Genomic DNA, 20,563 nt, shown 5'->3' on the forward strand with positions numbered 1-20,563 from the left:
CAATCCCCCCTCAACCCGCGTGGGACGCGAAGGCCATCATCCAGCAGTGGACAGACAGACTCTACCTGTCTAACCACCTGTGTATCCCTGTATGTACATCTAACTTCTTTCGCACCGTACGTAGCCAACCGTGCGAATCGGAGGTACGGGGGGGCAGGGGGGAGGGTTGCGTTCTCGAGACGTTGCCACACACGCGGACACACGCACGGTGCAGCAGCAGCAGCAGCATCAGCAGCAGCAGCAGCAGGGCGAGTCTTCCCCGTCGTGACGTCAGAGCCACGGGCAGCGCTGCGGGCACCGCGGTGGGGGTGGTGGCGAGGCAGGACGGGGGGGGGGCAGGGCGGGGGGGGTGCGCACCACGGCACAGGAATGCGGCGAGGACGCCGCTGACGCCGCACCGACGGCGCTCCTCCGCCGCTCGCGGTGACACAGCGAGCGCGGCGCGACGGTGGCCCAGCGCCGGCACGGGTAGCCGCCTGCTGTTGTGGGCGAGGTTCGCGGTTCTAATCCGGCGCGGCCGCCCAGGTTAATACTGCCAGCGTGTTAACGATGGAGATTAATACTTTAATTTATATCGCACGCGACGTCCGCTGGCTTTTCGCGGCGGGCGTCGCGAGAGACCCGGCGCCGCGCGTGTGCCGGCGCCAAGGCTCGAAAATTTGCCGCGTTTGAAAAGCCGCAAGTTAGTCGACTGGGTTCATACGCGGCACATCCCTGCTACCCCGAGAGCACCAGAGCTTGGGCAACTGCTGGTGGCCGCTGGTTTCTGGCTGCCTTCCGGCTCGTTGGCGACTTTCTGGCGAATGGTCCCCTTCCCCATCGTGACCGCTCTCATGTTCGGAGATCGGGGCGCCTGTAGAATAATTTACCCTCTGGCACATAGCAGGGGCGTCGTCTTATATGACCGGGATCTGTGCCTCATGTAGGTCGACTCAGCCCTAATAATTTGCTGGCGTTGCAGTGGTGGTGGGTTAAACGTCAGCGTTGGGGAGTGTGTGTGCGCGTGGGTGTGTGCACGCACGGCTGTCTGTAAGGATACGTAATTACGCGTGTTATATCTTTGTCTTTGTATGTGTGAATGTATGCGATCATGTTTATGTATGGTTACTGGACAATGTATACATATATACACAAACACGACCATACATAAACACACAGGAGACACATATAAATATACGCACACAGATATATCATGCAAACAGTGTCGAGTGTACACACACACAAACACGCCCCGTGGCATTTAAAGGTTTCCCGATGACATTTGCTTCCGATGTGGAGCTCGCGTCCCAGACCGGTCCTACGGGTCCTCCTGGGCGCCACGAGGAGGCGCGGCCGCCGCTCTGCGAGAGGGCCGCCCGGAGCCTCCCCACACCGGCCGGGAGGGCGGCCACGCGGTGGGGCCGCCGCGTGGCCCCTCGGGGCTGGAGCCGTCAGACGCTGGTCGGGCTGTTACCAGCGTTGTCCCCTTGCGCCGTCCGAGACCGGCACTCCGATTTGTGTGGGAGAGCTCGCGGGACACTTAAAACTATCTACTAAAGTTAAACTATATATATGTAACCAGGTAAGGCCCACTGAGCTACGAAATGGTTATTTTCTCTCGTTTTCAGAAGCGACCTGGCTATCACAAGCGATAACTCAACAAAGTGGCTTATCAAGTTGAAATGTATTGCAGCCAAACAGTCTAAACGCACTTCGATTTCAATTGTGGAGGGAAAAACCGGGAGGACCCGGAGAAAAATCCACGTGGCCACGGGGAGACACGCAAACTCAAAAATACGCAACAGCCGTCAGGCTCGGGATTCGAACCCACGACCTCCCGTATACCAGGCGAGGTAGTTAACATCTCGCCGTCACGGCGCCCTCTGTCAGGCTAAACGGTGTTGGGGGGGGGGTGTGTCTCACCTTGAGGTCGTACTTGCAGTGCACGCTCAGGTGGGGGCTGAAGACGTTGCGTGTCACCACCAGGTAGGTGTCGGCGCCGTCCACGCCCAGCCGGTACATCCCGAGAAACTGCGGCAGCAGCGTGTTCCCGTGGCACTCCACCACGTACTGTGGGCACAGTCGCCGCGCGCAGCGCTCGTCAGCACCGCGAGAGCCACGCTGGCTCACCCACGCGCGCACGCTGGCTCACCCACGCGCACACGCACACACACGCACACACACACACAGTGCTGCTATACTGCGGCGGTATCCACCGTAAAGCGCTGTCCGCTTCACAGCGGTCGTTATAAGAGCCCCTGACATCATTGGCAAGAATAGGCAATTGTCTCCGAATTTGCTAAAATCCGAACAAAAATTTCCCATTGATAATTACTCAAGTTGGATTAACCACCGCAATCATCGCCACCCCTACTGCCAAAATATTGCTCGTTTGCAGGCCAGGAGTTGAGTCGCCTGTGTGCCCGCAGGAACAGCTGCCACTGGCGGTGCCCTTCCAAATGTGTCGCTGCGATGCAAGGTAGCCCGAGACGCCCCGGCGTGGTGGGAGGGAGCTCAATCTCTACGTCCCAACCGGCTCAAGCCTCCCGTGAACCACTGCGAACCCCCCTCCCCCCTCTCCCAGTCTCCGCCCACTGTGAAAACAGACATCGCTCCGACGTGCAGCAGCAGCAGAGGCCCTGATGCTGCCTCATCCTCCCCCCATCCTCATCTCTCCAGATTCCCTTCTGCTCCATTTTCTTTCCCATTCCCATTCTTTTCCCATTATTTATCTTCTCCCTTCATCAGATGATGATCATGATAATGATAACAAGTGCCAATACGATATTGGCACTCGAAATGTACTGCTACAGAAGGATGCTGCATCTAAGCTGGACCCGAAGAGTGACCAACGTAAAAGTAAAATAAAAAGGTTGCACAGAGAAGAAGACGACCTGATGATGCAGGCAGCGATGAGAAGGAAACGTGCAACTATTTGGAAACGTACGTACGATGGACGACAAGAGGAAAATTAAAAAGTGTTGTTTGGATAAATGGAAGGAACCGGAATGAGAGGAAGACCTAACGGCGAATGGCTTGATGACGACGACGACGTAAGAGACTGGTGCTGAAAAGATGTGGCCACGACTTGAGCATATTGGCACGAGACGGAGAGAGGGGAAAGTGGAAACAAATCACAAAACGTGCAGTGGACACCTCCTCCGGTCTCTCTGCCCCACGGACCGTGGACGATGACGACGATCGTCAATTATCGCCGTCGCGGTTACCGTGGTGCGCGCAAGCGCTCGCCCCATCTCCGTGCGCACCTGGTGGTATTTCATGAGGATCGTGTGCATGTCGGCCACGTCTTCCCCCACGATGGTCTTCACCACGAACCGGCGGTCGTACGTCGTGAAGACGCGCGCGCCGCTGCGGCCCCGCGCGTCGCTGTTCACCGGGGCGCGGCTCGTCAGCGAGACCTGCGCCGGCACAGACCGGGCGACGCGTCACCGGCCGTCGACAGCGTCGCCCTCGGTGGCGGCGGTATTGTCGACGACGGCATCCTCATTGTCGGCGTCGTCGTTGGCGTCATCGTAAGAAGCAGCAGCATCGTCGTTAATAGCAGTGGCAGGGGCACCGTGATCAGCAGCGGCGGCATTGCCATCATCAGCAGCACCACGATTATCGTCCTTTCTTATCATCAGCATTCGTGTGGCAGCGACGGCATCACCAACATCAGCAGCAGCGTCAGTAACAGAAGCAGCTTCACTGCGATCGCCCACCGCCATCGTCGTGACGATCATCATCAGCAGCATCATCATTAGTGGCAGCAGCAGCATCATGATCATAAACTAAAACAATTTTTTATGTTACCAGGTAACGCCCACTGCGCTGTATAGCTCTTTCTCAGAAGCGACCTAGCGACAAATGGTAGCTCATTGGGAAGTTTATAGCAACAAAATATTCTAAACGCATGTTTCTAAATGTCGAGGGAAAACCCGGAGGATTCGGAGAAAAATCCACACTACCAAGGGGAAATAAAACACGCAAACTCCTGCAGACCAGGTGAGGTAGCTAACATCTCGCCACCGTGGTGCCCCACCACAATCATCATCATCATCATCCACATTAGTACAAGAACGCAGATAATACATCTCCTTCATATATCCGTCCGTCCACGTAAAACAGATAAAAGATACTTTTTAACACTTCCCATCAACCACACGGCCTGGGAGCATTGCTAATTATCCACAGCAACGCCACTGCTCAGTTTGCGTTACACATTTGGGCAGCACTCTTCCCAGACGACTCACGGAGGGTGCGTGTACGTAGGCCGTTCGCGAGCGCCTATCAAAAAGTCTGACGTGTCGCCCATGCGGGGTGGGCAATTGCGTTTGCGCCACACGACCCTGACCACCACCTTTGTCTCTCTCCGCCTGGCAACAGACACGAGGGTTTTCAAGCGACGGAGGAGTTTGTTTTTCTTATACTCCGTTCCGTTAGGCGCGACGCTCGGGTTGTTTTTTGTTTGTTTGCGATTTGTAACGCTGCTCGCGGGAGCGCACTCGGCACCACGTGGCGATTTACAAAAACAAGCACGGATTTTGCCAGCTCAGCAGCACGGGGGAAGTGTGCAGACGCACGTGCACATGGACAGACTCACAGACACGCACTCACAGACTCGCACACACATACACACGCACATTCACACACGGACAAAATCATGGACACAAAACAACAGCCACAACCGCCGTTCCCCACTAAGTGGCATGTGACGTCACCACGGCTCCTGTGCCAGGCCAGGTGCACTTTGAGGCCACGTGAAGTGTCGAAGGCTGATAGAAGGTCACGGAACAGACCCAGCAGGTGCCATGGGTTGACCGAATGAGATGAATGACAGATTCATCAACTGTGCTCCCCACTGCCAAATTTCTGCATTTTTTCCACCTGGCGCTATGCTCGTTGTTGTGAGCGTCGCTCCATTGCCCTGTTGGAGGGCAACTGGCTGCAATCAGCTCCACATCCTTCTGTACCACATCAGCCCATCTCCTTTCTAGCTCGTGCCATGCCCGTTTAGCCCACTCTATCCAGCCAAACAGAAGCTACTTTGGAATGTGTTGACTGGGAATCCGGGCTACGTGACCCAGCCAACACAGCCTCGCCTGCCGAAAGAGCTCACGGATGCCACTGTGTCCAAGTCTTTCAAGGATGTGCAAGCTCCTCACGCAATCCAGTCTGGCTGAAGCCAGGATGGATCGTAGACAGGCCAGCCTGAATGTTTCAAACTGGCGCAGATATTCCTTAAAGAGGGCTCCACGTTTTGTAAGCATATCATGCGCGCGCACACACACACACACTCTAGCACACACACTCGCGCACACGTGCACGTGTATGTGTTAGAGGGTGCGCGCGTGTGTATGTGTGTGTGTGTGCTCGAGGGCACGCGCGTGTGTGTGTGCGCTAGAGGGTGCGCACGCGTGTGTGAAGGTTATTTTGGGCGCGTGTATTTATGTGGCGTGAAGGTCGGTGCTAAGAGCTCGGAGCTGCGGCCTCCTCAACATGCAGGGGGGTAATCCGGGTGTCACGGTGCAGGGGGATCAGGTACACGCACACACAGCTATGGCTCCTGGCACAGTTGCATGTGTCACACACACACACGTTACTAGTTATGTTTGCCTAACATGTGTGTGTTCGTGGGAGTGTGGTGGTGCTTGCTAACAGAACTTGCCCCAACATTCTTTCAGCGCTATACGGGGGGACCTTTGTCTTTGTAGCGTTCAGCGCGCTGCGCTATGAACCAGGCAGACCCAAGTTTGATTCGCGCTCACGATCACCGACACCCGTGACGATTATCTGAACGGGTCCTGGGCCTCCCCTAGGTGGACTCAACCTGAAATGAGTACCTGTTGTGCGGTGTGTAAACATCGCCACTGGTGAGACCAAGGAGGCCGTGCCTGGTGCTGGCCACCAAACCCCCTCGTGTGCCGTGCCGGCCTTCATAAGTGCTCGCTAACAGCACTTGCCACAACAGTCTGTTAAGACTATACGGGGGATCTTTGTCTTCATGTTCATGTAGCCATATCTGTTTGTGTGTACCTGTGTATGTGTGCACGTAGTTGTGTATGTGTGCATGTCATCTCAGTCAGTCGACCCGTGGCACCTGCTGGATCTGCCCCGTGACCTCCTGCCGGCGGGCGTTCGACACTTCACGTGGCCTCAAGGTGCACATGGCCTGGCACAAGCGTCGTGGTCACGTCACCGCCACTTAGTAGCGAATGGCGGTTGTTGTTGTAGCTGTGTGTGTGTGTGCGCATAGCTGTGTAAGCGTGCGTGTTCACGTACCTAGCTGTGTGTGCGCGAACAGGGGTTGCCCCAAAAGTCAAAACACCCTGTGTGAATCACCCAGATATGTCTGTCCGTCCCGCGCGTGACGTCACTCCACATGAGGCCCACCCCCCGCGTGACGTCACTCCACACGAGCCCCTCCCCCTCATTAATATTCATGAGTGGGTTGATTTTTACATAAGCGCAAAGATGAATAAAATAATTTATTATGCAAAATCGCTTCAAAGTGATGGTAAAAAATAAATCTAGGCAGCACAGTGCTTCATCCGTGCGTAACGTCACTGCAATAATTAATATTCATGCCTACGTGGCAATTGACACTAACACACATGAAGGTCGTGCACTCCACATGCCACACCCCTCCCCTCATTAATAACCATGAGCGGGTGACGTCACTCCACATGCCGCACCCCTCCCCAATAACCATGAGCGGGTGACGTCACTCCACATGCCGCACCCCTCCCCAATAACCATTAGCGGGTGACGTCACTCCACATGGGGGACCCCCCCCCCCTCATTTATAATCGTGAGCTGAACAATTTTTCTATTGAATATTTCAGATTTACTGCAATATTCACCCGTCCATGGACATGCAAAAAAGCTCGTAACCCTGTGTGTGTCCTCACTTTTGGGCCACGCTGTATGGCTGTGTCTGCACCTCGTGCAAAAGCCACAACCCACCACTAGCCCCCCCCTTCCCTCTGGCAGGAAGCTTCGTCCGGAATCAATCTTTCGTTGACAAAACCGTTTCTGTTTTACTGCGAGCATTAATATTTCATGCAGTGGTGCATTTACAAAGATCTCCCCCCCCCCCTGTATGGCCTTCAGCTGCAGACTGCCGGGCAGAACCTACGAAGGCCCGAATGGCACACGAGGGGGGCTGGTGTCGCCACGACCACGCCCGGCCGCCTTTGTCTCCCCCAGTGCTGATGTATACGCACCGCACCAGGTACTCGCTATAGGCTGAGTCGACCTAGGGGAGACCGAGGACCGGTGGGAACATTTTCCACTGCTATTAGCCGTGAGCGAGAATCGAGATTAGGTCACCGGGTCCGTAATGCAGTGCGCTAACCACTGAGTCACCGCTCCCCCACACCCCCACAAATACAATATACAGTACAGTATATATAGAGTATGGAGCAGCCCCCCACTTCTGCCTCCCAATAACACAACTAAGGGTAACACGGAGAGATAACGTTATTCGTGCGGCGTTACCGAGGCATTTGTTAACGTTCTGTATTTCGTGTTTTGTACAGTGCCGCTGAAGGAAATTGCTTCACATTTTGTACGCTTGTGTTGCGCGTGACTAAGAGGCGTGTGTGCGTTCCGCGTTCCGTAGTTTTGTGGAAAGGAAGGAAGGAAACTGCTTCATATTGTGAACGAGTGTGCTTTGTGTTGCGACGGCACTTGATTAACTTTGGGTATTAGAGAGGCTGAAGCTCCCATCGCACATTTCGACATTTCTCCTGCACGGTATCAATGCCACAGCCTGCCCCTGACGCGCCCCTCCCCCTCTCTCTATCCCAACCCACGAGTTGACAGTGGCTGGTGGAGACTCCGTATCGTGCGCTGAATAATGCATCGGTAATGCGTTTCCTTGTGGAACTCTGGGGCATCGCGAATGAAACCAATCCGGCATTAACTAATTCATCACCTTCACTTGCGGTGAATTATTCACTCGTTCATCATTCGATCCTTAAGTGCAACAGACTCGCGCACAAAGGCAAAGATCCACCCGCGTAGCCTTAACAGACTGTTTGGGGGCAAGTGCTGCTAGCGAGTAGCAGCACCGATGGAATCCGGCACGGCACACGAGGGGGTGGGTGGCCAGCACCACGCCCGGCCGCCTTTGTCTCCCCAGTGGCGATGTTTCATTCACACCACACCAGCCACTCCATGCCATTGTAATACATTATTACAATGGCATTGTAAATATTGTAATCCATTACGGATTTACATACGGCATTTACAACTGTAGCCGATCTATAGCTCTGCCGTGATTGGTCTAAGAGCTAGATCGACCGCTTCCGATTGGCTGGCAAGGAACACTGCCCCCCCACTGGATTCGGAGCGATAGCTTTTGGTTGAGAATTTGCCAACAGGGACAAGCAACTCCTGAGCAACAGAGTTTCCGGCAATTCCGGGAACCTTTCACTGCACCCGGTGTGTCTTGGGGCAAAGGCAGCCAAAGGGGGACCCTACAGGCTGAGCCAAACACGCGCCCCGCCTTGAGGGTCACAGCTTGTTTTGGGATTTTGGTTATTGTTTATTCGTTTCGCTGGTATCCATGCGGGTGCCTGTATGGGGGGGGGGGGAGGGTGGTGAGTGCATCCGAGGACAGACGGAGAATCTCACTGTGCGGTCAGAGCAGTGCGGTGCGCGTGGTGTGTGGTTCAGTGTGTGTGTCTATGCTGAACTTCTTTCGCACCGTACATCGCGGGGAGCGGTGGTGCAGCGGTTAGCACGCTGCGCTACGAACCCGGCGACCCGAATTCTATTCACGCTCACGGCCAACATCAATTACGATTATCTGACCCGGACGTGGGCCTCCACTAGGTCGACACAGCCTTAAATGAGTATCTGTTGCGCTGGGGACACAAAGGTAAGAGCCGGGTGTGGCGCTGACTCACCACCACCTCATTGGCTGTGCCGGTCTTAATAGGTGCTCGCTAAAACAACACTCGACCCAGCGGTCTGTTCATGTTATACTGGCGGTCATTGTCTTTGGTGCAGTGTCGTGTGACTGTGGTACGCTTTGTGTGCCACGATGACGTGCGGTGTGGGGCACGCTGCGAGTAGTATGCGTGCGTCAGTGTGACTTACTCGGTGTGTCCACGTGAGTGTGCGCGTGGGGAGTGGTAGTGCAGCGGATAGCGCTGCGCTACGAACCCAGCGGCCCGAGTTCGTTTCCCGCTCACGGCCAACACCGGTGGCGATTATCTGAGCCGGTCCTGGGCCTCCCCTAGGTCGACTCGGCCGCAAATGAGTGCCGTTTCCGGCCTTCAGGAGGTGTCTGCTTTGTGCGTGCGTCGTAGCGGCTCAGTGTGAGCCGCTACGTGGTCCACCGTACAGTGTCTCAGCGGGGACCCGGTGCAATGCCGTGAAGCTCGACTCAACGTCGCAGCCAAATGCAGCGTCCACGCACCAGGTACTCCTGCTCGCTGACGCCAAACCGCTCGCGAAGGTTGCGGAACACCACAGGGCAGTACTCCTTGAACTTGAAGCGGCTGGGCATGTTCTCTCTGTGCCGACAGACACACGCCCGCAAGAGACAGGTGGGGGAAGGTCAGGTGAGAGGGCAGAGGTCAAGGAAACTGCAGGTCACACGCCCAGAGCGTGCAGCAGCAGTTGACTGATTGACCCCAACTTCACACCGCTCCGTGTCAACGCCCCTTTGCCTCCGACTCGCAGGTAAACAAAAACTAAAGTTTTGTTAGACACGGGGCAATCTAAGAATGCCTTGCTGAGGTTCAGGTGCGTGACGAGTCGCACCCGCACCTCCGATTAGCACGGTTGGCTACGTACGGTGCGAAAAATGTTCAACATACGTACATACAGTGGTGCAACAAGATCGTCATAATTGTCGGGTTACAATTCAATTCAGGAATCGGTTTCCTTTCGTCTCGTTTCCACCGTCTTGTTTATGTCGTTCGGTTTTTTTTATCTCACACGCACGATTTGGCACGCATACCGCCAGTTTACATTTTTTTATCGACGAGGAGGACTTTATGGAGACGATGTGAAATACCTTAACGCTCGCAGCTTGGCAAGTAAAGCGAATGAAATAACAAGCGGCCATCATGTCACACCTAAATGAAACTCCACATTTGCCGTTGAGTGAGGCCACACGGTAGTGTTATGTATGTGTATGTTGAATTTCTTTAGCACCGTACGTAGCCAACAGTGTTAATCGGAGGTGCGGGGGAAGGACAACAAACTCAGGACAAAAATCAGTTCTAAAAGAAATGCATTTTCAATCTACAGTACATTTAAAAGTGCATAGCTCCTGCGGCTTTCTCATATCGGAAGGAAGAGCGCGTTCCAGATGGCCGCAGAAGCACAACTGAAAGCGCGCGATGCGGTAACTGTCTTTTGTTCGATGGCTCGCGAAAAATCATTGTCGTTAACACTCCAACACCTGACGCGAGTGCCACGTTTACAAAGACATGTTTTTATTAAATACGTGCCACTGTCCTGAGCAATGAAGCTCATTCTCACCCATGGCGTGAGACTTTTCACGGCTGCATCCAACATGACCGGGCGACGAGGTTTTTCGCTCAAACCGATTCCAGCTTCATCAGGGCTGGCGAGCCCAAAAGTAAAAGTGAACCTTTGAAATAAAATGTGATTCTAATCACGGCTATGGAAACCTCATTGCAGGCAAAACGCCGTGTCATTTACAGATAACAAGTTCCAGAAAGTATGCCCAAATAACACATTTCTGTCTATTAGACACTTTACAGGGCGTTTGCCCTCAAAAACACTGTATACGTGTAACAGCCGACATTTCAGACAACGGGGCCTTGCATAGGGCGGAAGACAGAGTTTTGTTGACAACTGTGTTGAGTTGTTGTTTGTGAATTTCATGAAGAGGCTTTCACACAACCAATATGATTTGTGATAATATTTTTTGGGTTAGACCGTGGAACCCAAAAGTTGTTTTAGTACAAATAATTTTATTTGCGCTTTGTGCACCCACTGCCAATAGGATAAGAATTATACTTTACTATTTTTTTTATTTTACCAGGTAAGGCCCACTGAGCTACGTAGCTCTTTTTCAGAAGCGACCTGGCCACAAATCATAGCACAACGAAGTGGCTTATCACATGGAAATATGAAGCAGCCAAATACTGTACTCTAAACGCATGATGTTGATTCTAAATGTGGAGGGAACAACGGGAGGACCCAGATAAAAATCCACGCGACCACAGGGAGAACTTGCAAACTCCAAATAGACAGCAGGCATCAGGGTCGGGATCGAACCCACGACCTCCTGGATACAAGGTCGCCGCTGCCCCTGCGGTGGCAAGATGTTATTAACTGTTATCTTACATCACGTCTATAAATGGGAGGTGCCCCGGTAATAAACTTGACAACCCCGAAAATCTCACGGCTCAAGAGGGCAGGCTTTCCCCTTACGATTAGCGCCACACGAAGCGGATGAAAGTGGGGAATCAGTAAGTTCGATGCGTGGCGATCTGCGGGCGAGATACAAAATAAAAAATGATCAAACCTGGATTGTGAAATGCTCCGAAGAAGTGAGCGTGGATGTGCTTCTGCGACCGTCTGGAACGCTCTTCCTTCAGATATTAGGAAGCCGCTGGAGCTATATGCACTTTTAAATGATCTAGATTGAAAACTCATTTCTTTAGAACTGCTTTGTGTTTGGTTTGTTGTCCTTTTCCTGCACCTCCAATTAGCACGGTTGGCTACGTACGGTGTGAAAGGAGTTCAACATATTTCGATTTAAAGCTTTCGTGACTGCAGGGATTCATCTTCTTGGTTCTACGTGACTTTACCGAAAGAACCAAGAAGATGAGTTCAACATACATACGCACATTAAATTAACGATAAATATCAGCCATCTGCTAGGCATGTGGCATGTGTTGGGGTTCTATTATACATTCTTGCGCACGACAGCAACGGGGTTTCAGGAGCAGCGGCAGGAACTTCGCTTTGGCTTTCAAACGGAACCGACCGCACGCCGCGTGGGTTATCGAGTCTCTCCGGGACACACATGCCCCATCGCATTGATGAGAGAACGCTGTCCAGGTAGATTCACGCTCGGCCCACGGCAGTGCGCCGACTGAACGCGCCACGTAGACTATTGATATTTACCCCCCCCCGCACCTCGGATGAGCACAGTTGGCTACGTACGGTGCGAAAAAAGTCCAACATACGTACGTATGTTTAGCAGAAACTTCCACCCCACACTGCTCACCCTCCACCCCCATCCTTACGCATTCATTCACAAAGAAGACTGTAAATTTAAGTTCGGTGAAGGATTTTCTTTTTTCTATTCTCTGGCAGAGATGACGAGACAAGACTGACATTTTGGCAGGCCTGGCCTTTCATGCAATCACGCTTCCCCCCCCCCCTCTTATTGACAATATAATACCCCAGTTGTATTTATAGCAACTGACACATTCCGTGAAAGGTGAAGGCGCAGCCCCGCAACTGCTCGCCCATGCCACCGCTGGCGGAAGTGCCTCCACTCGAGCGAGCTCTGCAGAACCCCGTCGAGGGTTACTTGGTCTACTCTTCCACGCTGGCTGCACGTCGTGTAAGACGTGGGATTCGCCCACGTCTTACCCCACCACACGCCACCTGGTGATCGACGGAACTGTGGTGTGTCCATGTGGACTGCTGGGTGGACAGAGGCGAGTGGGGAGGGGAGGGTGGGGGGGGTGATTTAAGAATCCTGCCCATTGTTTCAGCTGCCGCTCCGGGGGATCGTATCGAACGCGGCGAGCTCTGCAACTCAAGCGCGGTGTGCCAACCACCGTACACCAGGGCGGCAACCCACACGACTCTCCGTCATCGCCCTTGCCCACTCCGCACACCCTCCTCCACTGCTCCAGCAGCACACGCACGCACGCACACGTGCGCGCGCTCACAATCTCACGCTCGCACGTACCCGCGCGGTACGCGCAGGCAGGCAGGCTCGCACACAAAACACCCGATAAGAGATTTCTAACGAGGTCGTGGCGGGATTTGTCGAGGCTGATAAGGGCCAGAGAGTCGGTGCCAAGCGGCCGGGCTCGAGAGCGCGTTTCGTCTGTTTCCGCGCGATAGCGAACTCCCCGGCCTGGGCCGCAGCGGAGTGCGAGTGGCCACACAAAGAGCGCGCGGGCGGAGGAGTAGCGACGTGGAGCCAACAAACGTGCTAGGGACAGAGAGACGCGCACGGGAGGGCGGGAGAGACACGGGAGAGAGAGAGACGGGCGGGAGAGACACGGGCGGGAGAGACATGGGCGGGAGAGACACGTGTGCTAGAGGAAGCCACACGGGAGAGCCGTGGGTTGGGAGAGAGAGACACGGGCAGGAGAATGGGACGTGTGGGAGGAACTCTTTTTTTGTTCATAGATACACCGAATAATTCGTAGACACCCAACTATAATAACAGGGAGCAAGGAGGCGAGCTTTGGATTTGACGATTGGGATTTTTGAGAATAATTTCGGATGTCTTTTGAGAGTTTCAGGTTATTGGCATGACATGCCACGTGTCCAAGTTCTTTTTCGTTTTTGTTCCTTTTTTGGTGACCTGGGACGCCTGAGCAACCGGGACTCATGGCCCGGTGGTCTGTCGAGCCCTCGGCTGGGTAAACAAAACAAACCTGAAACCCCCAAAAAAACTGACGTCACCCTGCGCCACGTGACACCATTCTGGACGGAAAAAGCATGGGGGGAGATGTCATATTCGTCGTAAAATTAAACTAAAACTAAATTTTACTTTTATTTTTATTATACCAAGTAAGGCCCACCGAGCTGCTAAGTAGCTCTTCTTTAGGAGCGACCTGGCCACAAACGACAGCTCTACGAAGAGGCTTTTCACGTGGAAATCTAGAGCAGCCAAACACTCTAAACGCATGTTTCTAAATGTGGAGGCGAAACATGGAAGACCTGGAGAAAAAGCCACGCGACCACAGGGAGGACACGCAACCTCCAACTACACAGACGTCGGGGTCGGAATCGAACCAACGACCTCCTGCAAACCAGGCAAAGGAGTTAACATCTCGCCACCGTGGCGCCCTTTTTACCCCCCAGGGGGGCCCTGGAGGGGGGCCCTGAAGAACTCCCTCCTAGTAGAAGAGGCTCTTCTGCCAGCAGTGTCGTGAACAAGCAATTTCAGCGCTCCACCTTTACCTTTGTTACCGGACATGGCAGATGCCAACCGATGACAATAATGATCGTAACAACATGACTGTAAAAAGACACACACAAACACAACAACAACAATAACAAAAAAGCATAACTCGCAGCACACGCCGCCAGTGGTGGCTGTTACAGATGAAACAATCCGAAATGTGTTCCAACGGTAAAGTTGCTCAACTCAATCTGATAAAAACGAAAAAAAAACCCCACCGCGATTTTGTCATCGATTAAGCCACGTCATAGGCAACCCGGTGACCGACAGCGACCGTTCTCTATCCACTGCTGGCTGCAGAATCATCAGGGGGGAGAGAGGCAATAACGTCGAAGAGCAACCGTGCAGTCGACGCATGTCCTTCGTCAAGAGCGCAACCACAAAACAACGACCTCGCCTGGTGTACAGGAGGTCGTGGGTTCGATCCCGACCCTGACGCCTGCTACTGCTGCTGTATATTTGTAGTTTGCAGTGGTCTCTCCCTCTCCCCCCGTGGTCGCGTGGATTTTTCTCCGGATCCTCCGGTTTTCCGCCCTCCACATTTAGAATCAACGTCACGCGTTCAGAGTATTTTGCTGTTACTATAAATTTCCACGTGAGGATGACGACGATGAGCCTCTTCGTTGAGCTGTCGTTTGTGGTCGCCAGGTCGCTTCTGAAAAAGAGCTACATAGCTCAGTGGGCCTTGCCCGGTGAAATAAAAAACTGTTGAGTTTCATTTCAGTAAATATCTGGGTGTGTGCACTCCGGGTTGGCGGCACAAACGAAGATAAAAAAAAACACGACACAGAGACGAGGGCGACACATTGCTGCGACAATTAGAAATACGATGCACTCCGATTCACACGGCCGCCCGGCCCTCCTGCTGCCTCCGAGCGAAGGTGGCGTCCGTGAGCGGCGAAACACGGATGGAAGATGATGACGATGGTGATGAATGGTGATGATATCCTCGTTATTATCCTGACAAGATAATAACGTGTGATCGATTAGGAGGTATGTGCGTGTGTGTAGGATGTGTGTGTGATTTATTAGGGGTGTGCGTGTGTAGGATGTGTGTGTGGGACCTATTTGGGGGGTTGTCTGTGTGTAGCGTGTGTGTGTAGGATGCGCCTGTGTGTATGATCTATTTGGGGGTTGTCTTGTTTGTAGGGTGTGTCTGTGTGCGTCTGCTGTTGACTGCCAGTGGGGAGCACAGTTGGTGCATCACCCAGTCATCTCAGTCGGCTAACCCATAACACCTGGGTCTGTCTCGTGACCTGCCTCAAAGTGCAGCTAGCCTCGCACAAGCACCGTGGTGATGTCCACGCCATCGAGTGGCGCATGGCGGTGGTCGTCGTTGTTGTTGTTGACTGGGTGGAGAGTACATGTATGCGTGTCGTTCAGGGGTCCGCCGTGTGTCCGAGCGAGCGTTCCCCGACACGGTTCGACCGCGTCACGTCCGGCGTCGCGTGCCCGACAATTCCCAAAGAAGCTGCCGGCATGCGCACGGAGTGCGAGAGCCCACACAACGCGCACGGGCAGAGTGCTCCATCACGCCGGCTCCACGTGGTGCTGGGGGGGCCGACTGGTTGTGGTTGTTGTTGGTGGTGGTGGGCCTGCGTGCCCTCGCAGGGATTGCCTGGCTATTTTGGCGACCCCTCCGTCTATTGCGTCGTACTGTGGGTCAGCTGTGTGCGTGAGGCTCTCTCTCCGCACCCCTGGTTGTTTTGTTGTTATTGGCTGTAACCCCGAGGCACTTCGTGCATGCTGCCGTTTGTCGTTTACAAAATCATCGTTGGCCGTCTGGGCGGGCCATGAGTAATTCGATATGAATTAAGGAAAGCAATTAAATAAGCTGACACATAACCAGCCCGACAGGGAAGCGTCCGTCTCATCGTCCCGATAAAACAACAGAGTCCTTTGGCCGAATCGGAGTTCTGCAGCAACGTTTTCCGCCAGCATTTGTTCAGCGCAACCAAAGCGCGCCCTGGAACGGTCTCGGCCTTCTGGGTCTCATCAGCAGGGTGTGCCGATGGCAATGACAACGATGGGTTGTTTGCTTGAACTCTGCCTGTACATCAGTGCAGGCCCCCTTGCGGAGCGCTGGGTTTTGTCCAGCTTCTCCCGTTTCCTTCCACAACGAGCAAAACATCCCCGATGCAGCAGGAGCCTCCCGAATGGTAAGGCCCACTGAGCGACACAGCTCTTTGTCAGAAGTCACCTGGCTATCACAAATGATAGCTCAACCAAGGGGCTTATCGGCATGTGGAAATTTATAGCAGCCAAATACTATAAACGGGTGTTGATTATTAATGCGGAGGGAAAAACCCGGAGGACCGAGGCAAAAATCCACGTGACCACGGGGAAAACACGCAAACTTCAAATACACAGGTGTCAGGGTTGAGATCGAACCCACAACCTCCTGTATACCAGGCGAGGTAGTTAACATCTCGCCACTGCAAAAGAGTCTTGAGACTCGGCGAGGCTTTCCTGGGCCAATGAAGGCTGACGTTTGAGTGCTGGATATAGGCCCCATTTAGTACAGTCGTGATCATAATAACAATGCCAATTATTTACCCGCGAAAGCCTCACTAAACCTATAACACCTGGTAAGCACCCCCCCGGTCATCACCCATCCCCGAGCATTATCCAGACTCACAACCTGCTTAGCTTCTGAGATCGGGTGAGATGGGGCGCATGTGCGGTGGTGATTCAGTCATATTGTGCGGTTGTGTGTGCTGTGAGCGATGTGTAAACATCGCTGCAAGGGAGACAAAGGCGGCCGGGGGTGGTGCTAGCCACCCACCCTCTCGTGTGCTGTGCTAGCCTTCGTTAGGTGCTCGCTAAAAGCACCTGCCCCAACAGTCTGCTCAGGCTAAACGGGGATAACGTTGTCGTGTTGTGCAAGAGGTTTGCCTGTTGTTGTGACCGGGTCGCGTTTAGGGGGTGCTGGTCTGCCCCCCCCCCGCGCCGCCACTGCTCCCCTCCCTCACCCCGCCACCCCCAGGCAGCTGTGATGGTTCAGAAGCAACTTTGCCGCACCCGCGCTCCGACTCGTAAGCGGAGGAATTCCTGCCTGCCTGGTTCATCAACAGCTCGCACAGACACGCGCACAGACACGCGTGCACGCGTGTCTGTGCGCGCGTGCGCGAGCCAGCCGCACTAACTTACGCACACTCGTGCACACACGTTGTTCGCGAGCACCTATGAAGGCTGACACAGCACACGAGGGGGGTGGGTGGCCAGCGCCACGCCCGGCCGCCTTTGTCTCTCTCGTGGCGATGTTTACACACCGCACCGGGTACTCGTTTGAGCGCGAGTCGACCTACACAGACACGCACCGACATCTGTGCAGCGACACACCGAGGAATTAATACAAACAAATCCCCATACAGTGCAAAATAAATAACGAAGCCAACCAAATCGACGGAGTTGAGTAATGGGGCCCTTTATGCAACCCTTCCGCAGCGTGGTTGCAGCACGGCGGCTGGATGTTCGCAATGCGCGGTCTGACGAGCTCTGCTCTCAACCAGACCCACGCGGTGGGGGGGGGAGGGGGGGATGTGACCCACGGGAAGACTTATTCACAATTCATGGCTAATCGCTCGATGAAGCCGCTTGTTGTTGTTGTTGCTGTTGTAGTCATCGCCGGCGAAACGTCGCGGTACTCGAATTGTAAACATTTGCGGGTTTGACACTCCAACACGCTGAAGCGAGTGTTATTTTCGCGAGTCAAACGACACGTCGATATTTACGCGATCGAATCCTACCAACAAAAAACAACATTTATTCTGAATAATATTGGTCGCGAAGAGCCTACTACCGCTGCGACTCCCGTGTTGAACTGGAGACATTCGAGCGGAATCCCTTCCAAGGCGATGCTGCGTGGGAGGCGGAGGCGGCCGCCCCGTCTTGGATCGTGCTGCCCAAATAATCCCCCGCCGCCGCTAATGACACGCTGCCAGGAATCGCGACAGAACGAGAAAACTCCAGCCGAGCGACGACACGGCGCGGCGGTGTCTTTGGAACGGAGCTGCTGCCCACAGTTAAAAAGTTTCTCGTCTAAAACCGCCACCCGTGGTTAATGGTGGGTTTAACAAGAATAAATAACTTCACAAGTGTCCGGGGGGTGGGGGGCGTGGAACACAAATAGCTGACAAGCGGCAATAAGATGCAATTTCAAGCCGACACGTTCCATTCGGAACGGTCTTTTGTTTAGAACGCGCGCAATAAAACATAATTGCCCGTTTACTGAACTAATGGGTGTTGAAAATAACAGCGAGTCCGAGTGCGTCGACAGCGATTATGACAATAAAGAGCGCGGCACGGCTCTTCTGTCCATTCACTGCCGGACGAAGGTCTCCCCGTACCGTTTCGGTGGTCGTAGAGGGGTGGTTTGACCATACTTCACCGCACTTGGGGGGGGCCCCAGGACCGGTTCAGCCGTGGCCGGGAATTGAACTCAGGTCACTGGGTTCAGAGCGGTGGTGGTTCGCTGGCTCATTGTGCCGCAGCGATGCCACGGTCACCAATAGGAGGTGATTTTTTTTTTTGGGGGGGGGGCATCTGTAAATAATTCTGAGAGCTGTGGCGCTAATGTGCTGAGAAGCAAAAACTGTTCGTTATCATTGTGCACACACAGACACACACAGCCAAACATATAACAACACACACAGACACACACAGCCAAACATATACAACAACCGGCATTCGCCACTAAGAGGCGGTGACGTCGCCACGACGCTTGTGCCAGGCCATGTGCACGTTGAGGCCACGTGAAGTGTCACACGCCTGCTGGCAGGAGGTCACGGGACAGACCCAGGTGCCACGGGTCGGCTAACTAAGATGACTGGCTGATGCACCACCTGTGCCCCCTACTGTGACAACTTGCTGTGCTTTATCAACCCGGCGCTCCGCTCGTTGTTGTGAGCGTCGCTCCTCCGCCCTCCGTTGTTGTTGGAGGGCGACTGCCTCCAACTGCCCAGTAGCATCCTTCACGAGCCTCCTCCACAGAGGCCGATCTTGACACTGCTGGTACCAGTTATTGGCAAGTCCACTCAGCTCCACGTCCTTCTGTACCACATCACTCCATCTCTTCTCTAGCCCGTGCCGCGCCCGTTTCACCCCCTCGATCCGGCCAAACAAAATCTGTTTAGGCATGCGGTGGCTGGGCATGCAGGCTACGTGACCCAGCCAACGCAGCCTTGCCTGTCGGAAGAGCTCACCAAAGGGATTTTGTCCAGATCTTTCAAGGATTTGTGAGCTCCTCACACAATCCAGCCTGGTTAAACCCAGGATGGATAGTAGGCAGGCCAGCCTAAATGTTTCTAACCGGCGAAGATGTTCCATTAGTGGGGTCCACGTTTCTCAAGCATAGAGAAGGGAGGGAATGACCGTGGCCGAGAAGACCTGAAGCTACGTGCATAGCGACAGACCAGGTAGCTTCCACACAGCGTTACGCAACCGATGAAAAGATATTGCCGCTCGACTGATTCAGAGTGAAACCTCTGCTGTTAAACTGGAGCCGGTCATGAGCACACTGCCCAGGTATGGGAAACTCCACTGTCTTCACAACTGCCCCATCACCAATTGGGAGTTGTGGGGGTGACACACACACTGACATACACGCGAGAGGGGGGGTCACACCCAAACGAGCTCGTTCCACACCGAGCGGTGGTTCACTCGCACAAACCCGCTTGCTGTACTGCCACACGGCCACAAACGCCCAGCTGTCACGGCAGACCTAGCGTCAGCATCGACCCACCGCTGCTGTAATGAATTTCCCCCCATAATCATCATCACCATTATCATCATCATCCTCCCGATTACCGTATTCTCCGGTATGAGACGCCGCGGAAAGTAAGACGTACCGCAAAAACTTTGGCTTTAAAATAAAGAGGGGAACGGTGGGGGTTAGAAAGTGTGTCTTATAATCTGGAGAATACGGTATCATCATCCTTATTATGTCATCACAGCCACCACACCCTGTGTTGGCAAAGATGCCTAAAAGCACAAGTGATGGAAATGTAATACAATAACCGGGCAGGTCTGTAGGTATTAAATAAATTAAGGTGCCATATCAAGGAGTTCATATCATACGACAGTATTAGCTCATACACTTACAGATTTAAACCAGCACTACACTGTTATCTGACCAGGGTGATGATTCAAGCATGGAACAATGCATCGATTTAAATAGATTTGTAAGACTGCGATCATCATCAGCCATTGTTTATCTGCTGCTGGATGAAGGCATCCCCCATGCCGTGGACCATCGCTAGCGGTTCAGTGCGGCCACCGGTCCATCTCGCTATCCATCGGATCTTGAGCGGAAGCATCGACCGCTCGCGACTCGAGCAAATCACGCGCGGGAGACTTCCTGCCGTTGAGTTTAGACGAACGGAGCAAGTGAAAAAAAAAAAATCGCACAAACAAGACAAGGGAAGTGAAAAA

The 20,563-nt window shown here is 53.7% G+C and overlaps 1 protein-coding gene across 1 annotated transcript in view; it reads right to left on the reverse strand.

The window, feature by feature from the left end:
- The window catches only part of PIP4K2B (phosphatidylinositol-5-phosphate 4-kinase type 2 beta), a 36,203-nt gene that overhangs the window by 8,948 nt on the left and 6,692 nt on the right, over positions 1–20,563 (reverse strand). The window contains exons 4-6 of the mRNA XM_078603910.1: positions 9,410–9,506; positions 3,246–3,398; positions 1,903–2,049 (exon numbers count right to left, since the gene is read on the reverse strand). Coding sequence (XP_078460036.1) covers positions 1,903–2,049; positions 3,246–3,398; positions 9,410–9,506 — 397 coding nt within the window. The remainder of the gene's footprint in view (positions 1–1,902; positions 2,050–3,245; positions 3,399–9,409; positions 9,507–20,563) is intronic.

The sequence above is a fragment of the Lampetra planeri genome, chromosome 2 (assembly GCF_965212315.1).
Source record: "Lampetra planeri chromosome 2, kcLamPlan1.2.h2, whole genome shotgun sequence".
Classification (NCBI taxonomy): Eukaryota; Metazoa; Chordata; class Hyperoartia; order Petromyzontiformes; family Petromyzontidae; genus Lampetra; species Lampetra planeri.